This window comes from Xylocopa sonorina, unplaced genomic scaffold (genome assembly GCF_050948175.1).
Source record: "Xylocopa sonorina isolate GNS202 unplaced genomic scaffold, iyXylSono1_principal scaffold0035, whole genome shotgun sequence".
NCBI lineage: Eukaryota > Metazoa > Arthropoda > Insecta > Hymenoptera > Apidae > Xylocopa > Xylocopa sonorina.
In genome coordinates this window covers 1,885,375-1,905,864 of record NW_027490106.1, presented here as the reverse complement: position 1 = coordinate 1,905,864, position 20,490 = coordinate 1,885,375, and the positions used below count along the sequence as shown (strand labels likewise).

General features: G+C 41.5%; 1 protein-coding gene and 1 pseudogene across 1 annotated transcript; both read right to left on the bottom strand.

Annotated features, from left to right (window-relative positions):
- Window positions 1-13,220: 13,220 nt before the first annotated feature.
- LOC143432157 (uncharacterized) lies at window positions 13,221-13,941 on the bottom strand. The gene is made up of 3 exons (XM_076908930.1): window positions 13,935-13,941; window positions 13,616-13,852; window positions 13,221-13,510 (listed from the first exon to the last, which is right to left on the bottom strand). The coding sequence occupies exons 1-3, from the start codon at window positions 13,939-13,941 to the stop codon at window positions 13,221-13,223; spliced, it is 534 nt and encodes a 177-aa protein (XP_076765045.1).
- Window positions 13,942-19,549: 5,608 nt separating this feature from the next.
- LOC143432159 (5S ribosomal RNA) lies at window positions 19,550-19,668 on the bottom strand (annotated as a pseudogene).
- Window positions 19,669-20,490: the final 822 nt, after the last annotated feature.

Genomic DNA, 20,490 nt, shown 5'->3' with positions numbered 1-20,490 from the left:
TCGAACCTTAAGGTTTCGAGCCTCGATCTAGACTGATCGGTCAGGCGTTCGGAAAAGAGCTCCCAATCGGTCCGACGAGTGTCGAACCGAGTGCTTGCTTCGCCCCGTCCCGCCGCATCGGCTCTCGGCACTCTCAGCCCGCTATTTATGGCGTTATGATCGCTGTTTACACAGCCGCTCCTGACCCTCCAGCCCCGGACAAAGGGGAGCATGGATGGCAACACGAGAGTAACATCGATAAAAGACGAACCCCTGGTCGACCAGTAGGTAGGCGGCTGTTCAACGTCGTTCACAACTTCCATGCCGAACGCTCGAATGAGCTCCTCGAATTGAGCTCCTCTATCGTCTGTGCTCTGTGGCCCCCAAAGTAACGACCGAGAATTGGCATCTAACGAGACTAAGAGCCTCTTCCCCCTCAGCGAACGAAACACCACTTCGTGCCTGAGGTGCCCCTCGATATCGTCGCTAAACTGGAAGTAGCACGACACGACATGTACAGAGAAGTCAGGCGCCAGCACCTCCGCGCAAACACAGTGCGGGACAAAGACCATTTCGATCGAAGGTTGCAAACGGCAACCGCCGCCCACGGGTATTGTGAGCCGACGGTCGCCACCCTCGTTCCGATTCCTGAACCGCTCACGGTGTAACTGGAGCCCAGCGTTCTAACGTATGGTTTCTGCAATAGCAGGACGTCTAAACGATTCTGAGCTACGAGCTGACACACCTCTCCTGAAGTTTCCGTTCCCTGCAACGGGAGGGGTCTTCATAGTGTCTACAAATCAAAGCAACAGAGTTCTAATGCTCCATACAATGCTATGGCACATCTCATTTCAGCGTTTCAAAGTAAATAAGCTGTAATCTTCTGAGCATAGTATTATGCATATCTGCTTTCATACTTCAACAGAATGTGAATTCTATAGTTCCATGCGACGGCATGGAGCGTGATACTGTCGGCGAATCAAAGCATCTGAGTTCTAATGCTCCATACAATGCGATGGTGTATTACATTTCAGCGTCTCAAAGTAAATAAGCTGCAATTTTCTATGCATTGCAATATGCTTATCTGCTTCTACAAAGGTATGTTAATTCTACAGTTCCTTGATACGGTAGGGCGCTTCATAATATCTGCGCGTCAAAGCAACGGAGTTCCAATGCTCCATGCTATGCGATGGTGTATCCCATTGCAATGTTTTGAAGTAAGATAATTGTGTAGAATTCACAAACATTTAATATGTAGACGCAAATAAATTTAATGCTATGCATTGAAGACTACAGCTTACTTTAAATGGTGAAATGAGATGCGTCACCGCATTGCGTGGAGTAATGGAACTCTATTGCTCTGACAGGTAATCTGTATGGAGTGCCATCCCGGTGCTAGGAACTGTAGAATTCACTTCTTTTGAAGTGTAGAAACCGATAAGCATAATGCTATGCTTAGAAGTTTTCAACTCAGTTGCTTTGAGACATCGAGAAAGATGCGCCATTGCGTAGCATAGTGCATTGGAGCTCTATTACGCTGACACGTAGACCCTATGATTTGCATGAAACTGCAGAATTCACATTCTTCTGAAGTGAAGTAGCTGATAAGTATAATGCTATGCATAGAAGACTACAGCCTACTTACTTTAAATGTTGAAGTGAAGTGCGTCACCGCATTGCATGGAGTATTGTATCTCTATTGCTTTGACACGTAGAGACGACGAAGCGCCATCCCGTTGCATGGATCTGCAGAATTCACATTCTTTTGAAGTGTAGACGCATAAAAGCATAATAATGTGCATAGAAGTGCTGGCATCTGGGGTCTGGTTTAAGTCATTGCCTACTCGTCTTGAGCGGGTGACATAAACCAGACCCAAGTGCGCGTGAGAAAGAGCCAACACGGAAGTGGGGAAAATTTCTCCAAAAGGACACGTTTTTCCTTAACCGTGTCCTCTTGGGTAGTATACAGTTGGCAGTGAAGGCGATTACATTGGAAAGGAAAAGAGCAATAAAGACTTTGAAACTGAACGTCTTCCTAAATCACCATCCACAAATATCGGAAGTGGGATTCGGACAAAATTTTGGATAGTGCGTGAAATTTTGAGATTTTTTCGTCACTATCAACTTTTGAACATGCGAATTGTTACGTTTTGTTTCGTGCGACTTTTAGTGTCGTTTGGCTAAGGAGATAACGTGGAAATGACGTTCCATTTAGTGGACTGTGTTTAATCGCATTCGTGAAGTAGCTTCTCTAATTCATCATGGTGGGTAGCAGGAAAGAATTGTGCGATTTGACGATGGTTAAGCTAAAAGATTTTTTAAGAGCCAGAGACTTGTCTGTGTTTGACAGTAAGAATAAGCTGACTAATCGTTTATTGATGTCCGATCCAGGTATCATGATTGCCATCCAAAAGCAGCTCGAAGAAGAACATGCCGAGGACATGCCGAGTCCGAATCTAACGAGCGCCGAACGTTTAGAGCGAGACAAATCACCTACACCCAGATCAGGCACCTCGCTCATGGACAGGGAGGTGAAAATCCTCCAATATGAACGCGATCTGTTGCCGTGCGTATTAGAACTGTTAAGAAGGGAAAGAGCGTTATCAACGACACCGCAGTTGGTCGAAAGTAATGCCAGCGTCAGGTCTACCGCCAGCATTCGTATGGTTGCAGACTTGTTGAACGAATTTTCGGGAGCGGAAAACACGTTTAAAATTTGGAAACAATAAGTGAAACGTTTGAAAATCATGTACCACTTGGATAATTGCGTGACCTCGACTATTATCACCTTACAACTCCATGGCAGAGCCCTAAAATGGTTCCACTCAAAACCAAGTCTGATGGAATTATCGGCATCAGCTTTATTGGATGAAATTAGAAAAATGTTTGACCATCGCGTGGACAGATTAGCTGCCATGAGAGAGTTCGAAAGGCGAGAATGGCAGAAGAAGGAATCATTTGCGGATTACTACCACGACGAAATTTGTTTAGCTAACAGAATTTCAGTTCCAGACCCTCGGTTAAGGGACCAGGTCCGTATGCAGCGGTTGGAAGCGGCCGATGAATTACTCCAGGCGTTTAGAAAACTGTCACTTAGAAACGAACGGGAAGTCAGGGAGCCTAAAAAGTCGAACGTGGCGAAACAAGCAGCCAAGAATGGTGGGTAAGAAGAAAGGATTCGTTCCTTTAATTGCAACGAGACGGGGCATTGGAAGAAGGACTGCCGGAGACCGAAGCTGGGTTGGGGTTCCTTCTTCACGATTGAAGAAAAAACGCATCGAGCAAAGGACTGTCCGCAGCGACCCTCGACATCGCAGGTACAACGACCACGACGAGCACCGACATCCGCACTAGCCCCGACTCCGACGCAAGGCACCACGACGGCATACCTTGTTCAACCGGATGCAGAGACACTCTATTTGACGACGATGACCTGCACAGTCCAGGACAATTGCGAGATGGTAACCAATTTAGCCGTGACAGCAATTCTCGACTCGGGATCGTCCATTAGTTTAATTAAGGAAAGCCTGCTGCCCTCCTGCTGCTCCTCCTTTCAATTAGAACCGGTCAAACTAAAGAAATATTACGGTATCAACAATTCCGTAGTAAATATAGTAGGCGCAATGACAACCGTTGTTTGCATAGATAAGACAAGGGTAGCGATAAAATTTCACGTTGTACCGGACTCAACAATGATCTACGCCGCATTATTAGGCCGAGATTTTATTCATTCACCAACAATCTCGGTAGTATTCGGGGAACAGTCGGTAGAGGTTAGAGTAAAAGAAAATGAGCGCTGCGACTCAGGGATGGAGACTGTTATTAGACAAATACTACAAGTAGAATATCTGGGAAACCCAACTTCAGCGAAATACGAACTGCAGACTGATCCTTAAGTAGACAGCGATAGTGCTAATACAATAAAACAAATAAATCAAAATAGCTGCAATGAAATAAACAGGGAAGGGCACAGTCCATGTTCAATCGAGGCCGTAATTGCATTAAAAATGTATAAGCCAATTATTTTTAGACCACGGAAATTAGCTTTTCCGGACAAAGAAAAATTGCGGACACTTTTAGATGATTTGTTGAAGGAGGGCATCGTCTGACCGAGTAACACGCCATGTGCCAGCCCAATAGTATTAGTAAGGAAGAAAACCGTAGAAATTCGACTTTGCGTAGATTATGGCGAGATAAATAAAAATACAATTAGAAACAATTTTCCGGTATCACTAATCGATGACTATATAGATCAGCTTAGAGATAAATTATATTTTTCAAAATTAGAAAAAACAAACGGATTCCACCACGTGAAAGTCTTGGAATCATTTATTAAATACACGTAATTTACGACACCTTTATGAATACCTGAAGATGCCATTTGGCTTAACCAACGGACTCCGTATTTTCTAAAGATATCTGAACGAAATTTTCAATGACTTAATAACACAGAATAAAATTTTATTGTACCTTGACGATATTTTAATAGCAACAGAAACTGTTAACGAACATCTGGATATTTTGAAAGAGGTATTTAGACTAGCAAACCAGCATAATTTGTAATTTAGATTAGATAAATGTTCGTTTTTATTCCAACAGATTGTTTATTTAGGATACTCAATTAGTAATAACAGCATATCACCAGCAAAGGAAAACATCGATTCCATTGTAGATTACCTGGTATCCAAAAACGCTAATGAAGCGCAACGCTTTATAGGTTTAGGAAGCTATTTCCGGAAATTTATTAAGGATTAATCAATTACTGCAAGACCAATATGTGATTTACCTTAGTACAGTAATCTTTTAAGAAAAATTACCGTTTTTCGTGTTGGGCCAGAGGAGAACCAAGCACTCGTCGCGTTAAAACAATGTTTGACAAAGGATCCGGTGTTAGCAATTTATTCGCCGAAGTTGGAAATAGAACTGCATTATGATGCGAGTAGTAGTGGATTCGGTGCAATTTTGCTGTAGAAACAGCCAAATAAGGTTTTTAAACTAGTATTTTATTTTAGTAAAAGAACGGCGACGCAAGAAGGAAAATACCACAGCTTCGAACTTGAATGTTTAGCAGTAGTTTACGCAATTAAAGGATTCCATATTTAGTTATCCGGTATCCCACTTAAAATAATAACTGACTGCGATAGATTTAGATTAACACTCAGCAAACAAAATGTTAATCCGCGAATATCACGTTGGGCAATGTCTTTGCAAGATTATGATTATAAAATCGAACATAGAAGCGGAACTAAGATATTGCACGTAGACACATTAAGTCGCTATAACGCGATGCTGATACTAAAATCAGACACACTGGAACAAACGCTCTCAAATAAACAATACCAAGATCAGACTATTCGTGAACTGCGAAACCGATTAGAAATAAGCGAAGATAAATATTACGAATTAAGGGTGGGTTAGTCTACAAGAGAATAGGAAACAACAAGTTATTATCTTATGTACCGGCTTGCTTAGAAAATAATATAATTAGAACATGTCATGACAATTTAAGACACTTAGGAGTCGATAAAGTAGTAGAATATATAACCAGAGTGTATTAGTTTCCGAAAATGCGGCAGAAAGTCCGACAATACATTGGAAATTGCTTAAAATATATCGAATTTTTCTCCACTTAGTGACAAACAGGAAGGTAACTTACATAGCCTGCAAAAGGGTGACTTGCCGATACAAACGATCCATGTCGACCACTATGGTCCCTTGGAAAAGAGCGGCAGAAACTATAAATTTATATTAGTTATCATAGACGGATTTACGAAATTTGTTAGATTATATCTTTGCAAAACTACAAAATCAGAGGAAGCGATAGAATTTTTAATAAAATACTTCAGAACATACATTACACCCAGACGACTGATTAGTGATAGAGGAATAACATTTACGTCGAGTGCATTCAAAGAGTTCATAGAAAACAACCGAGTAGAGCACGTGCTACTTGCAGTAGGAACTCCGCGGGCAAAAGGACAGGTTGAGCGAGATAACAGAATTATTACTCCAATCCTAGCAAAATCATCGGAAACACCTGGGAAATGGGACCGGGTCGTAGGGAAAGTAGAATATGCTTTAAACAACACGATCTGCCGATCGACGGGCAAATGCCTCTCGGAATTACTATTCGTTATAATTCAGAACGGCAACGTGCCAGACAACCTACGAGCGAACCTAGAAGTCGAAGGGGAAGCACATAGGGATCCTCAATCCGTACGAAGAGAGGCGGCGATGAGCATTGCAAACTCACAGCTAGCAAATGAACGCACATATAACATAAGCATAAAAAAGCAACCGAATATAGAGTTGGAGATTACGTAGTAATTCGTAATGTAGATTCGACACTAGGAGTAAACAAAAAGCTAATACCGAAATTTAAGGGCCCCTATAGTATAAAGAAAATATTAGATAGGGATAGATATATCGTAACAGACGTAGAAGGATTCTAGCTGACCCGCGTACCATTTACAGAAATCGTAGGACAAGACCAGATGAAGTCATGGATTCAGGCGAACTAGGAGGTTAACACCTAAATCATAGTTGTTTTAATACATATTTTAGAAAGCGGTTAAGTAAGATTATATATTTTAAGATAGTAACCATATTTGTATGTGTTGTAGGTAAACATATGTATATTGGTATGTTAATGTGTTATTAGTTTGTATATCAGTATATTAGAATAATAGTTGCGTGGGCACAGATACGTGTGCTATTTAATATTAGAAAACGACGCTAATTTTAATAATTAGATATTAGGTTAGGATATACATTAGTTTATTGTTTTTATTTTTTTTCATGTTCCTTATGAGCTTGATTTTCTCGCAAGTTAATTTATTTATTCATTGTCTTTCCTTTTGGATCTTCAATGTAAATAGCCTGGTTATAGATGTAGCTATAATTTCATTTTGTATGTTTGTTAATAATTGTGGATAGGTATTTCGGTATATAATATTAAGGATAGGTACTTTGTATATATTAATAGGGATAGGTACTTTGTATATATTCGAAAAGAAGTTGTATCTAAGAGACTGAGGACGGCCACTATGGTCAGGATTGGCCGAATTGTAGGCTTTTGGGCTCTAGTTTATGGCATTGCCTGCTCGTCTTGAGTGAGTGACATAGACCAGACACAAGTGCGTGTGGGAAACGGCCCACACGGAAGTGGGAAAAACTTCTCCAAGAGGACACGTTCACCCTTAACCGTGTCCTCTTGGGTAGTATACAGTTGGAAGTGAAGAAGATATAACATAAATGAGCAATGAGGACTTTAAAACCGAAAGTCTTCTTAAAATACATTCTGCAGAAGATGTAGCTTACTTACTTTGTGATGTTGAAATGAGATGCGTCATCGCCATGCGTGAAGCATTGGAACTTTAATGCTCTGACACGTAGACACTTTGCTGCGCCATCCCGTTGCATGGAACTATATATTTCGTATTCTTTCTAAGCGCAGAAGCAGATAAACATAGTGCTATGTACAGAGGAATACTGCTTACTTAATGTGAAACGTTGAAATGTGATGCGCCATCGCTTTGCATGGAGCATTAGATCTCCATTGCATTTAACACGCAGACAAAATGAAGTCACCTCCTGATGCATAGAACTCTAGAATTCACATTCCTTTTATGTGTAGAAGCAGATAAGCATAATGCTATGAATCAAAGATTACAGCTTCCTTACTTTGATACATTCAAATGAGGTACGCCATCGCGTTCCTTGAAGCATTAGAACTCTATTGCTTTAACACGCTGACGCTATGAAGCGCCATCCTGTTGTATGGAACTGAAGAATCCACACTATTTTGAAATGTAAGAGCAGATAAGCATAATACTATGCACAAAAGATTACAGCTTACTTACTTTGAAACGTTGAAATTAGATGAGCCAACACATAGCATGGAGCATTAGAACTCTACTGTTTTGACGTGCAGACACTATGAAGCGCCATCCTGTTGCATGGAACTATAGAATTCATATTCTTTAGAAATGAAGATAAAGATAAGCATAATGCTATGCATAGAAGATTACAGCTTACTTACTCTGAAACGATGGAAAAAGATGCACCATGGCATTGCATGAAGCGTTAGAACTCCGTTACTTCGACTCGTAGACACTATGAAGCCCCTTCCTGTTGCATGGAACTGAAGTACGAAGCGCTTACTAAGCGCACTTACCGTATGAAACTCTGTCTATCTGATATCAGGTAACATAAGAAAGTAGTTAACGGACCAAAAAAGTGGGTCACTGAGTTTCTCTTATCTGGTGAAAAGCTAATACTGTCATAGGGGATATGATGGCAATCATAAATTCCATATTGGGCCACATTAACCACTCTTTCTTGACTGCTCGGTCTAACTAATGACATCTGATGGTGTCCAAGGCGAAGTTCTGTTCTCCTTATTGCGAATCCGGATAGGAAGTTTAACAAGATACCTGCAATCCTACACGAATTGTCAGTGGAGTCTTGAGCATAGTGATAAAATGGTATCCCTTTGAAAAGATTAACATCACCAACGATCATAACAAACAATACACGTTTGGAAAGTATTGTAATACTTCAGTGCTAATGACAAAAAATGGAAGGAAAAGAAAATCGCATCAAAGCTTATTTCTGCTGTGAAAATTAAACAAGCGACGCTTAATGCGCAACAAAGAATTCTGAAGCTGGCTAGCAGTTACATTTACATAGCCACAAGCCAGTAGTTGTCACGTACAATGCTATCTACACGTACTATGTTAGTCCAGAGAACAATTTTCGTACTAATTGGAAGATGCTTGGGTGATTTTTCATTGTCCCATTTGGAAATGTGAGACGCAAGATAGGATATCAGAAGATCGATTATTTACAGTAAAAGGTTATTTACAGTAAATGAAGATTGTAACAAAAAAATTTTGAAGAATAAATTCTAAGGAAGAAAATATCGTAGGCAGGCATTTTTCTTCGATCCCGGAATTATCTGGATGCAGTATATTGGTCGTAGCATTTGAATATGAGCCAAATAAATTATTGCTTTCACATTTATTAGATAACGAAAACTTATCGGTGTGGCAGCAAATGTATGTTTTTGCGAAGAGCATGTCCTGTTTCTAAATAATTGTGTAGTATATCTTCTTGCAGTAACAGCGTTCTACCTTAACAAATGTGTTTCGTTCTGATGAAAAAAGCGATTTTGTGATTCCAGAGCGTTACGATTTATTTTTAAAGATTGTCTATAAATTGGTATTATTTCAGGAGAGTGCACATATGTTCATAATGCACTCTGTAATTACGAATCGCGAAATCGTGAAGCATAAACAGAGTTATTGATTTTAAATTGAAAAATATTGGTTTAATTCTAATCATATTTAGTATCATCGATGGATTTTAGATGGTCGATCTTTTGCTTATTTACGATCAATATTGATCGAGTTTTACAGACACCATACACATATGCGCCTAAAAAATACTATCATTTTAAAAATATGTATCGTGATCTGTTATATCATATCCCACAGGAAATATTAATTAAACTTGTGAGTTCATTGTATTTTACAATTATTGCATTACATATTTTTTACTACAATTTATATTAGTTTCTATTCACAGTACGTACATATTTACTTTTGAATCCTCAATGATCTTGGCGGAAATCAAGAATGGTCAAGTTAATGAAAACCAAAAGCCGATGAATCAACAAGTTTTGGTAGTAACTTTATTAGTACAAATTATTTCTTCTTTTTCCTGTAATATTGTTGTCAATGCATAAGAGTATAGGTCAATAGTATTTAATGTTTTTGAATTACTTTCCTACTCTTTGAATTTTTTTTGAAATTTCTTATCTATGAATATTCAATTTTGAAAGAAATTTTATAAGCTGAGTAGTGCGGGATCTCATGGAAAGGATGGGACGTTCAGTGGCAGGCACGCGCGTCCGCCGAGCGCCAAGTTAGTCCTACAATTAATATTCTATAATATATTAAGAGCTAATGATATATTTGGTACAATATTGCAAAAAAGTTTCATACTTATGCGAAGATTACCGAGTCAATTTGACGAATTTTCTAAGGTTTGAGAAAAAGCTCATAAAAACCAAAATTTCAAATGGTATTTACAAAAATCAGATGACGAAATAAAGAAAGGATAAAGTAATGCTAATCATATTTCATTATTTATTAAAAATCATATGAATGTTATGAAGAAGTTCCGGCGTATCCTCGCCCGGGGAGCTCGGGGAGGGATTAACTACACGAACACAGTATCGGTTAAAACAGATTTCAATATAACTCGATCTCTCGCTATGAGATACTCGTCTACGTACAAGTTTGGGTGTGTTCGCGGACACAAAATAGTCGGCTTATTGGGAGGACTTCGAAGCTACGAAGTAACTCGAAACGCGAGGACGCTAGCTACACGAAGTGTAGCACTCAAAAGGGACTACGCGAATCTGAAAATTACGAGGATGGATGAATCTCGTAGCTTCGAAGGGCTCCTTATCTCGGCCACAGCTAGTCGAGTACGCAATTACAACCCGCGGGATACTGACGTCACGGCTTCTTTAGCATAAAAGAAGGTGCCAAATGTTGTCTCTTAGTCAACCTGAACAAGCACTCACACTTGCACTCATTCAGTATCGCATCGGGATAGTGGACCGAAAAGAAGGGACAACAAGGAAAGGGAACGAAGAAGCGTTTAGATGTACAGCGTATTGCGTGTCTTGCTCCAACTCAATAACTATCTCAATACTGATCTTTGTTTTTTCAATTACCCTAATTATTCCTTGCGCGACCCGATAACAGGGACGGGAATAGGAAGTCGGATACTTACGGGTACTAATAAGGAAAACAACGTGGTCTCACTCGACAACGAGTGCCCGGTCCGCCCTGTCCCGTCGCTAAGGCTATGTCTAACCGGCCTTATATGTGGGTATAATAACAAATATGATACTATTGTGGCGGCTATGATTCCGAGTATTTTCTCGTCGTAAATTTTCTAGCGAGATAACAATGCGGTCCCACGACACAGCGCAGGTCTGGTCACCGCGGGTTAGCACTTGGCGACCAGGCCCGCGCGCTTCCTAAACCCGATACCCGTCTGGTTCGTGTCCATCATCCGGGCCAAGCAATTGTTTCCTTTGAGATTTCGTCGCGACTGAGCGTTGCCCAGTCGCGTACGGCAGATCCTTAAACTTGGTTTATTTATGACCAATTTCCGTCCGTTGCGTTTCGTGGAAGCGTTCACTCTCCCCGTCCGTGCATCCATCCTTTGCATTCTTGGCTTTCCCATCTTCTTCTATACGCATTTTTAAGGGACGACATTTTCGTCCTCGCGATAGTTCGGTTTGAACGATTCGGTCAGAATAGTTCGGTTAGAACAGTTCGGCTAGAACACCCGGTTCGTCTAGAACTGTTCGTTTAGAACAACCTCCATATTCGTTTAGAATTGTGAGGTCGATTAGAGTTTCATTAGAGTCGCGTAGCGACGTGAAAGGAATCGTGGCCATAGCACCGCCCCCAATATTTAAAGACTTGTTTCGCTATTGTTGACCGTTTTATATTAAATTGAGAGCAAAAAGGTTGAGGGTGATTCCTTACTCCCGTTACATTGCCCTCACTATCTTCGACCAGGTGATGAGTACACATTCTTCATCTTCTGGTTTCTAGATTTCTGTATTGGTTTTTAATGTTAGTTTCATTTTTCTAAAGATATTAGATACAGGCCGACTTGGAAAAAACCATGCACGTGTATGTTCGTCTGATCGCAATCTCTGGTTCAACTGACCAGCCCTAACAGGCATATTGTTCAGTCCTGTAAGAACCAGTGAGTAATTGTGGCTACAAAATTCTAATCCTGAGAACTTTGTTGTCATGTTCATACCACTTTTTTCGCCAGATCTAACGCTTTTTCTCTACCTTCTCAAGGGCTTTTCTATACCAGCTTCTATGAGGTCTATAAGTCTAGCAGGCCCGATGATGATTGTATCGTCTCCGTCAGACAACTGACTCAACATAGTCAGCTCAATGACCTTGGTTTGGCCTGGCATTCTCCCAGATAATTCATAGGTCAATTCACCCATTGTCTCAACCAATTCTTCTATTGTCAAACCAGTTGCATAAACTATCGCCACCAAAGTGTTGCAAACTACTAGCTTAGTGTTGTCTACTGATGTTACTAACTCTCTTGAGCCACGCTAACTTCTACGTAACCAAACATTACCGACATCGTCTATCACAATTGGGTATGTCATCTCCTTGAAACTCTGTATTATGGCGGGTTGAATATCTTCTGGGTAAAAGCCTGCCAACCAATAGGCCTCAGCCATCCGTTCCTCTATGGTAACACTGGAATGACACTGGATGACCCTCTTCATTTAGCTCTTCCAGCTCTTGTAAATTCTTGCCCACAAGTAATCGTCGTTTTCTGTCTTCTTCTTCTTCTTCGGTTCGTTCTTTGGTCTACACGTGAAGTAAATCCCCCCTGACTGTCCCAATCTCCATAAATCTATCTGATATAGGCACTCATCATACCATTGGTCATTAAGTTCAATATACTGTCTTAAGGTGTGGTCAGTATCCAGGATGTCAGTAGTCCCTTGATAGTTAATGGCAATGAGAACTTCCTTAGTCAATAGCCTACCATTACCGTGTAGTGACTGACCATACGACGAGTCAGTTAGCTTCATCGCTTTTAATATCTTTGAAAAGTTGCCATGGTCCATATGTCCAGGATAAACATCATTTCATACAGGATTTCATACCCATCACCGTATATTTTGGCACTGCTGCTCCCCTACAACCAATTACTCACACTTGGGCTGTGAGTCCGTTTAACTTTAGTTTAATATATTCGGCGGTGTCTTTGTATTTTCTTAGTGCCTAAAGGAGTTTCAGAGACTCCACGGATGTCGGTGTCATGTCTTAAAATGAAAAGGAAGCCAGAACTACTCTCACTGAAATGGCCCAAGAAGGTTAACACTTTGACTGCCATGTTGGTCATATATGACCGGCCACGATATTTCTTGTGACGCCACGGTTGTCATTGGTGGCCGGAGCGCTTCAACTGTTTACAATTGTAAAAAATGAATGAGAATTGACAGTTAGTGCATTTTGAATATGGCCGATATATAGAAGATACTTTGAAATAAAAAGTGCCTTATTGAACAATTGAAAATTTTTATTAGAACATCAATAAAAGAAAACATTAGAACTAGTCTTGCATCTAACGGTGCACTTTGTTAAAATACTTTAATCACAAATGTGGCGTCAATCAACGCAATCTGGACAGTAGGTGGTCACCTTTCTGGTCCGATTTTTAGCAATTTTTGATCCTAACAGTTTGACTTTTTCTTTATAACACTCTTTGCAAAATTTTCGTTCCAGGTACGCTTGCCCTTCTTTCTTCTGCATTTCGTGCAGCAATCTTCGTCGAACAGGTGTATTTAACAGTGTTGGTGAATGGCACTGTGTAAGGTACATTGCGAGTGCCATTCTAAATTCTGGTACCTTGATTTTTGTTTTCGTTGCGAGATTATAGAGTATCGGCGCGTTCGAGACTGATGTATTCAATAATAACTCTAAAGCTAATTTTTTGTACTACTTGAGGGTTCCTCTATGTGGTGTAGAATACGCTATCATTTGATCTGATAAATCTACAGTACATTTTCCTTTGTTGTAGTCTACACCTACTACTGGTTTATCACAAACATAATATTTTTTGCGGACCTCTACCATTTCGGCTAAATGTTTCATTGAAGGCATAAAAATGTCTCTTTTGTTTTTCCACTTGAGGACCATAATCCCCTTCTTATTTTGCATAACGATAAGTTCACCTTGTTTCAATTTTTTTAATTTGACGTCGACAGGTATTCCCTTTCTATCTCTTCTTAGAGTTCCTACTAAATGAATATTGCAATCAATTAATTTTTATTTTGCCATATATGCTGTAAATAATAAATGGACTCCCGTGGCGTCCCGAACAAAACATGATTTTGGCGTAGCAGTCAAAGTGTTAACAGGAAGACAAATTTTGAATCTTCAATTCCTGTGAATCCGACCTAGCAACCGGCAGTCAACAGTAGCGGCCTTGAAATATTATACGCCGGAGCGATAACGCATGTGGTGATCCTCGCTCGAACAAAGAAAAATGGTAACGTTCCCAATAGGTCACTACGACCCGTAAACAGAACTCTCGAACGTTACAGTTCAAATCTCTAATACCGGTTGTGTCCCGTCGAGGCGAGCACTTTCTTGTCGAAAATTCTCAGGGCCCAAATTGGGCGCCAAATTTTTGTGACGGAAATCCGTTACAATCCGCAAACGGAGCTCGACAAAGAGGTTACAAATTAAGCGCGGAGAACGGGAAACATATCTTTAATATAATGTATCGGGATTTATCATTAGTCTAGCACCCGGACGGTGTCCGACTTGCCACCTCACCGATACGGGTATATGCCAATTGGTTTGTCCTCAACCTCCCAGTTTACACCGTGGCACTGAAACGGGCGATGGAAAAATCCAGATGTGCTACGGTGCCTTTTCCGCGGGTGAGTCCCTCAGTTACTCCGTCTCCAGGGACGTGTCCTAACCGACGGAGCATCCACGGGGAAACTCGGGGAGGCGAACTCACTACATGCACGCGTGCACGCTCACTCTGACCCTGGTCTTTTTATTTCATGAAAGAAGGACTTTGACCGACTGAGGAATTGTCTGTCGAAGCAAATTTCGACTGGATTTTTTGAACGATGTATTTCTCGTTCAGAAGACTGTGAATCCTAATACAAGGGAGGAGAATCGCTCGACGCAAGCAGTTGGCAGTGAAGCTATGCAGCTATGCACTGTTTCTACAGTGAGCAGAAATATACGTCTCTCGAAATATATAGGGTCTCGTTTTTCTGGTATTACAGAGCGAGGCCTTTTGTGTATTTAGATCATCGCTAATTTTCAGTCTTCGACGATTTGTATGTCCCTACTTCGAACTATGTTCCTCATATGCCGTTAGCGGGAGTGGGATGTTTATGACGTTCATCGGACACTTGCCACATAAGAGCTATTTGGTCTAGGACACCGACTCGTGGCAATTGAGTGTTAACTTCATCTTTCCCAGCGTCTCTTCGATGCGTGCCACATCTGGGCCATTCGGTCTAGGACACATCATTGCAGAGCCTATTCTAGTGTTCCTCGGGTTGAGGGGTCTCCTTAATTGATCAAGTTTTTGACTCTTCCACCGTCGAGCCCCTCATGACTTCACAGTCAGTCAGCCCTTTCATAAACCCGCGGTCTGATAGTTCGCCAGAAGGACATCTTTTCCATGGTCGTTCTTTCTTCCATCTTGTCAGACGAAACCATAAAATAGAGAGAGAGAAAAGAGGGGGGAAGGGGAAAGGCCCTCACAACGCATATTTTACGCCTTTCGTAAATACTGCTATTCTGATGGTCCGTGTCGCGCTCCTCCCACGGGTGGTGATCAGCGAGCTAAAGCTAACAAAAGGGGGGGTCCAGTCTTCTGACATCACCACGTCACAATGTAAATAAATAAATAAAGAAATTGAAGCGGCTGCGCTGCTTCGTGTAGCTATAGAATAGAAAGAGGAGGAAAGAAGGAAGGAAAAGAGAGGGGAAGAACGTATCGTCCTGGGCCTGCTAGTGGACTCATCAGTAAGGCTACCTAGCAGGCCCTGCCTTAAGACGCTGGGATATTAGGGACAGGTCAGAACTTCTACATATTGGAAAGGATGGGTCATCGAGTACTTTCAGGAAAGTGTAAACGGTGCTGTCCCTCTAGTGGCGAGTGCCGCCACACTTCTACTCCCTCATGAACGCTTTAATTTCAGAGATGATCTGGGCGATATTTAGGCTGTTCAGTTCCTCATAAAGTTCTAGGAGTTCCGATGGGTGTCCAAGAGATGGTCGTCGGGGGTTCTACCTGGTTGCCTTCGGAGGGTTTATGACCGGCAGAAGGTTGATTGGCTGATGAGTGGTGCACAATCCAGGTCCTGATTGCTTCCGCGTAGGAGAGGTCGTCCGTCCTACTCCGGTATTGTTGGGATGGAACTGGTACGCCAGTATTGTTGACGATTGTGAGGTTATATGCGTCAGTGACTCTTATGGTCTTTTCTCCATCCGTAGTTTTTCCTCGTTGGTCATTGCCTGTAGCTAGCAACGTGTTGCTGATTGCAGTTTGCGCATCTAACTTGCGTATTTGTGCGCTCGCAATGCTTTGCGGCGTGGTCTTTTCCGCATCTGACGCACCTTTGTTTCAAGTTGCAATGCGCGCTGGGTCTGTAGTACTGGGTGATTAACGCCCATAAATAATATGAGCTACTTTTTTGTGTCATCATCGAGTATTTTGGTTATTTGATGGATTGTGATCTGCTTGTTAGTTTGGTGCTCGATGTCTTTTTGTATGTCGCATGGCTGAAAGGTGGATGTGAGACCTCTGAATACGTATTTCCTCTGAAGTCTGATTTGAGTCCGTATGTGTGGAATTCTATGTTTTTGAGTTTGAGCATTGCTCTGACGTGCTGATGGTTCTTGGGGTTTGTGGTATGGATCTGGGTGGCTCTGCCGATGTTCTTTAGCTGGAACTTTTTCGTTATTTTTTTCAATTTGCTGATGAATAGGTTGATGCCAGCTGGGGTTCCATTGAGAATTATTGGCGGAGGTTTTTCCTTGGACGCGAGTTTCGGCGACGATTTCAGGGCATTCAATAACAGCGCAAAGGAGTTCGATGTCAATGCCCATTTCAGATTCGGTTTCTGCTCTTGGTCGTTTTTTACGGCGTGCTTTCGGAGTTAGGGAGGCTTGTATTACTTGTTTCATGATTTCTTATGCTTAGTTCGGTGGGATGATGTTCTTGTTTTTGGCTGCGACAGTCGATTTTCTCATGGTTAGCGGCTCGCGGAACTGAGGTCCCACATTTTGTGTTTGCGTTCCCTGTTTTGTCAGGTTTATGCGGTACTGTCACTGGGAACGCTTGTCGTATAATTTGTTTGACGTGAGTATTGTGGGTTCGCAGATTTCGCGAGCATTTATGGCGAGATTTTCCGTGCGGTCGGAGGTAATTTTCCGGTCGGTCGCTAGGGATGACTGTACCCTACGAGAGTTGGGACTGGACTTGCGTGGTATGATCGTTGACGGCAGCGAAGCAACAAACACTCTCCACCTTATCTGTGTGATAACATTCTATTATTTTGTTTTATCTGAGGGCGATGTACCGGGAGTAAGGATGACACTCAACTTTTTGCTCTCAATTTTAATATAACAACAACAATAACAATAGTAGTATAACAAGTTCTTTATAGTGGGGGCGGTGCTATGGCCATGATTCCTTCACGTCGCTACGCGACTCTATTAAAACTCTAATCGAATTCACAATTCCCAACAAATGTGAAGGTTGTTCTAAACGAACTGCTCTAGACGAACTAAGTGTTCTAGACGAACTAAGTGTTCTAGACGAACTGTTCTATCCGAACTGTTCTAACCGAACTGTTGTAACCGAACTGTCGCGAGGGCGAAAACGTCGTCCTTTAAAAATGCGTACAGAAAAGGATGGGAAAGCCAAGAATGAAAAGGATGGATGCGCGTACGGAGAGAGCGAACGCTTCCACGAAACGCAACGGACGGAAATTGGTCATAAATAAATCAAGGTTAAGGATCTACCGTACGCGACTGGGCAACGCTCGGTTGCGACGAAATCTTAAAGGAAAGAATTGCTTGGCCCAGATGATGGACACGAACCAGACGGGTATCGGGTTTAGGAAGCGCGCGGCCTGGTCGCCAAGTGCTAACCCATGGTAACCAGACCTGCGCTGTGTCGTGGGAACGCATTGTTATCTCGCTAGAAAATTTACGACGAGAAAATACTCGGAATCGTAGCCGCCACATATCCATTTTGAGTCCAATAATTATGTGTTGTTGGTATTTGTATTATTGGTGTCGTTGATGTGGTTTTAGTTCGTTGTGTTCTTTCCAGTTCTGGAAAATATGCATGAATTTTAGCTCGGGTTTGTAAACATCTTCTTCCATGTGTTTACTTTTACTATCTTGCTTTGGCGTTTTGGATTTGTCCAGCCATGTTATTCTATTTTGATATGCAATACAAACTGTAGCATTGGTCGGATGATCCTTACCGCAGTTTACACATTTTGCTAGTGTTGTTGGTGGATTTTCAAACTCCTTTATATGGTGTTTTGCAGCACACTTCATGCATGCCGGTTTCGCGTAATAGTTAACGGCTGAATATCCCCATTCTTGACATGTGTGATACTGTGTTATTTTTCTTTTCGCAATATAGTTATTCCATGTGATTTTTGTGTTGTAAATATGAGTTATACTTGCATGCAGTTGTTTGATGTGTATACTGACTGGCACTGCGATCATGTATAATGCTCCTGTAGTACCCTTCATCTTGTTTAATATTGTCCACGCCGATACCCTTTTCTTGTAGTTCCATTTTGATTTCATCTATGTTCTCGTATAGTCCATTTATGGCATAGGCTTTCTTTTTCTCGTCCTTCTTCGTGTATGTATAGAAGCTTAGATTCCTTTCTCTCGAAGCTAGTTTTAGTTTTTCATAATCCGTATGATCCTGTAGATGCACGCAAATTGCATCCTTCTGATATTTTATAAAAAATTTGTTACTCACCACATTCTTTATTAGTTCTACGAACTTTTTATGGTCCTTTACTATGCCGTGCATCATAGGGGGTGGTAGTTTCCTTGCAATGTTTTTATAATTACCTTTTGTTTGCTGTTTGTTGTAACATCTGTTTCCATATTCTTGCTTTCTGTAAGCACTGTGAACCTATTCACAGTCTCTATTCTATATGATAATAGCCTTTTGCGTTCCTGCTGCATCATTTCAGGTTCTCTGGACCACTTCCTCTTTAGAGAGTTTTCTAACCCTTGTTTATAAACGTTTCTTATTCCACTTAGCAACTGATTCTCTGCGGGATTACTGTTTGTTTGTGCTGCATCGCTATCGATTATACTGAAAAGGTTAGTCGACCGCGTGGTCTGCACTTGTTGCTATGTGAAAAGGTTATGTCTGGTTTAGTAAATCAGCTAAAGAGAATTCGACCGTTTTGTTTGTTTTATTACGTAAAACAAAAACTGTATAGTAATTTCGCATTCTTTCCTTATTTATTTAAGGCTGCGTTATAACTGTATATTCAGTTCTCCATATTTACTACTAAGACGAACCGCACTCTTCGCACAACGCCATGAAACTCCAAACGAGAACCGGTGAGTTATTCGTGGTATGATCGTTGACGAATGTCAAGCAACAGATGTCACTTTCGCTGCTCTATGCTGCCAACGAGTTCTTTGTCGTACGTTTCCTCTTTGTCGCGCGCTCTTGTAAGGTCCTCGTGAATTCGAGTGGGTCATGGCAGGATTGCTCCCTTGTTCAGTTTGGTACCTGACGATGGAAGATATAAAATTGCCGAGCCCTCGCTGGTGTCTCGTTTTATAGTCGACGCAGCGAGCGTTTCTAACCCCCTTTCACCCTTCGATCGCGAAATTCGAGAGAAGTGGACGGAAAATGAAACGCAGAAGTGATAAAGAAGATAGAAACGGCAAAAAAAAAGGATGTAAGCGAACAAAACGTGGAGTTCCCAAGCGGTCAGCCATCTAAGTTCTATCCACGCCCAACGCATCTTAACATCGGTGATCGGACGAGAACCGGTGAGTCATACGTGATATGATCATTGACGAAAACGAAACAACAGACTGTAGCGGCTAGCAGTAGAGCACAATAGAAGGTCTTCCGCTAAAAACAACTAGTACATTTTATGGTATGCGCAGCAATCAAGCCATTTTTGAGGAACCGTTTTGAGTTTTTAACATTTTCCGTGTATGCGATAATAAACTTTTTCAAGTGGTCTCGATGCCACATGCGGAAGCCATAAACCGGGGATTTCCAAAGGGACCACTGCAATGGTCAAGCTACCTTTGGTTACCCGGTACAGGTATCAGGCCCAGCGGAAATCTGGCTACATGACCAAATATGGTAATGACAAAGTGAGCTCCCACTAGAGACACCACCACCCTTCTCTGAGAAGGCGGTGGCCTAAGGGTAGAAAATGTTAGCGACTAGCACTTAGTAAAAACGGGAATAACCAATTGAAAGGCACGGGAAATATATCGCACCAATGAGGTAAAGAGATCCCTCGGTAAAGCATTAAATAAAAAAGCTCTAAAAACGACTTCGTATCCTTGCACCCTATCTCGAACATCCTGAATATGCAAAATAAACTCTTAGTCGAGAGAATCTTTCATAGGCATCTGGAGATGCCTGGAAATGCATTGATATATGGCGTTGCCTGTCCGTCTTGAATGGGTGATATAGACCAGATCCAAGTGAACTTGAGAAACGGCCCATACGAAAACGGGGGAAACTTTCCCAAGAGGACATGTTCGTCTCTTACCGTGTCCTCTTGGGCAGTCAACCTTTAGTCTTGGAAGAAGAAGTCACATAGGCGCATTTGAAAGAAATAAGCATTTAATACATCATCCTGAACATATATGCATATAT

Bases quoted from the DNA above. Each gene is read 5' to 3' on its own strand.
- LOC143432157 (XM_076908930.1), bottom strand. The intron at 13,511-13,615 runs GTACTGTAGATT...TGAATACATCAG, and splicing joins AGACTACAACAAAGGAAAAT to TCTCGAACGCGCCGATACTC.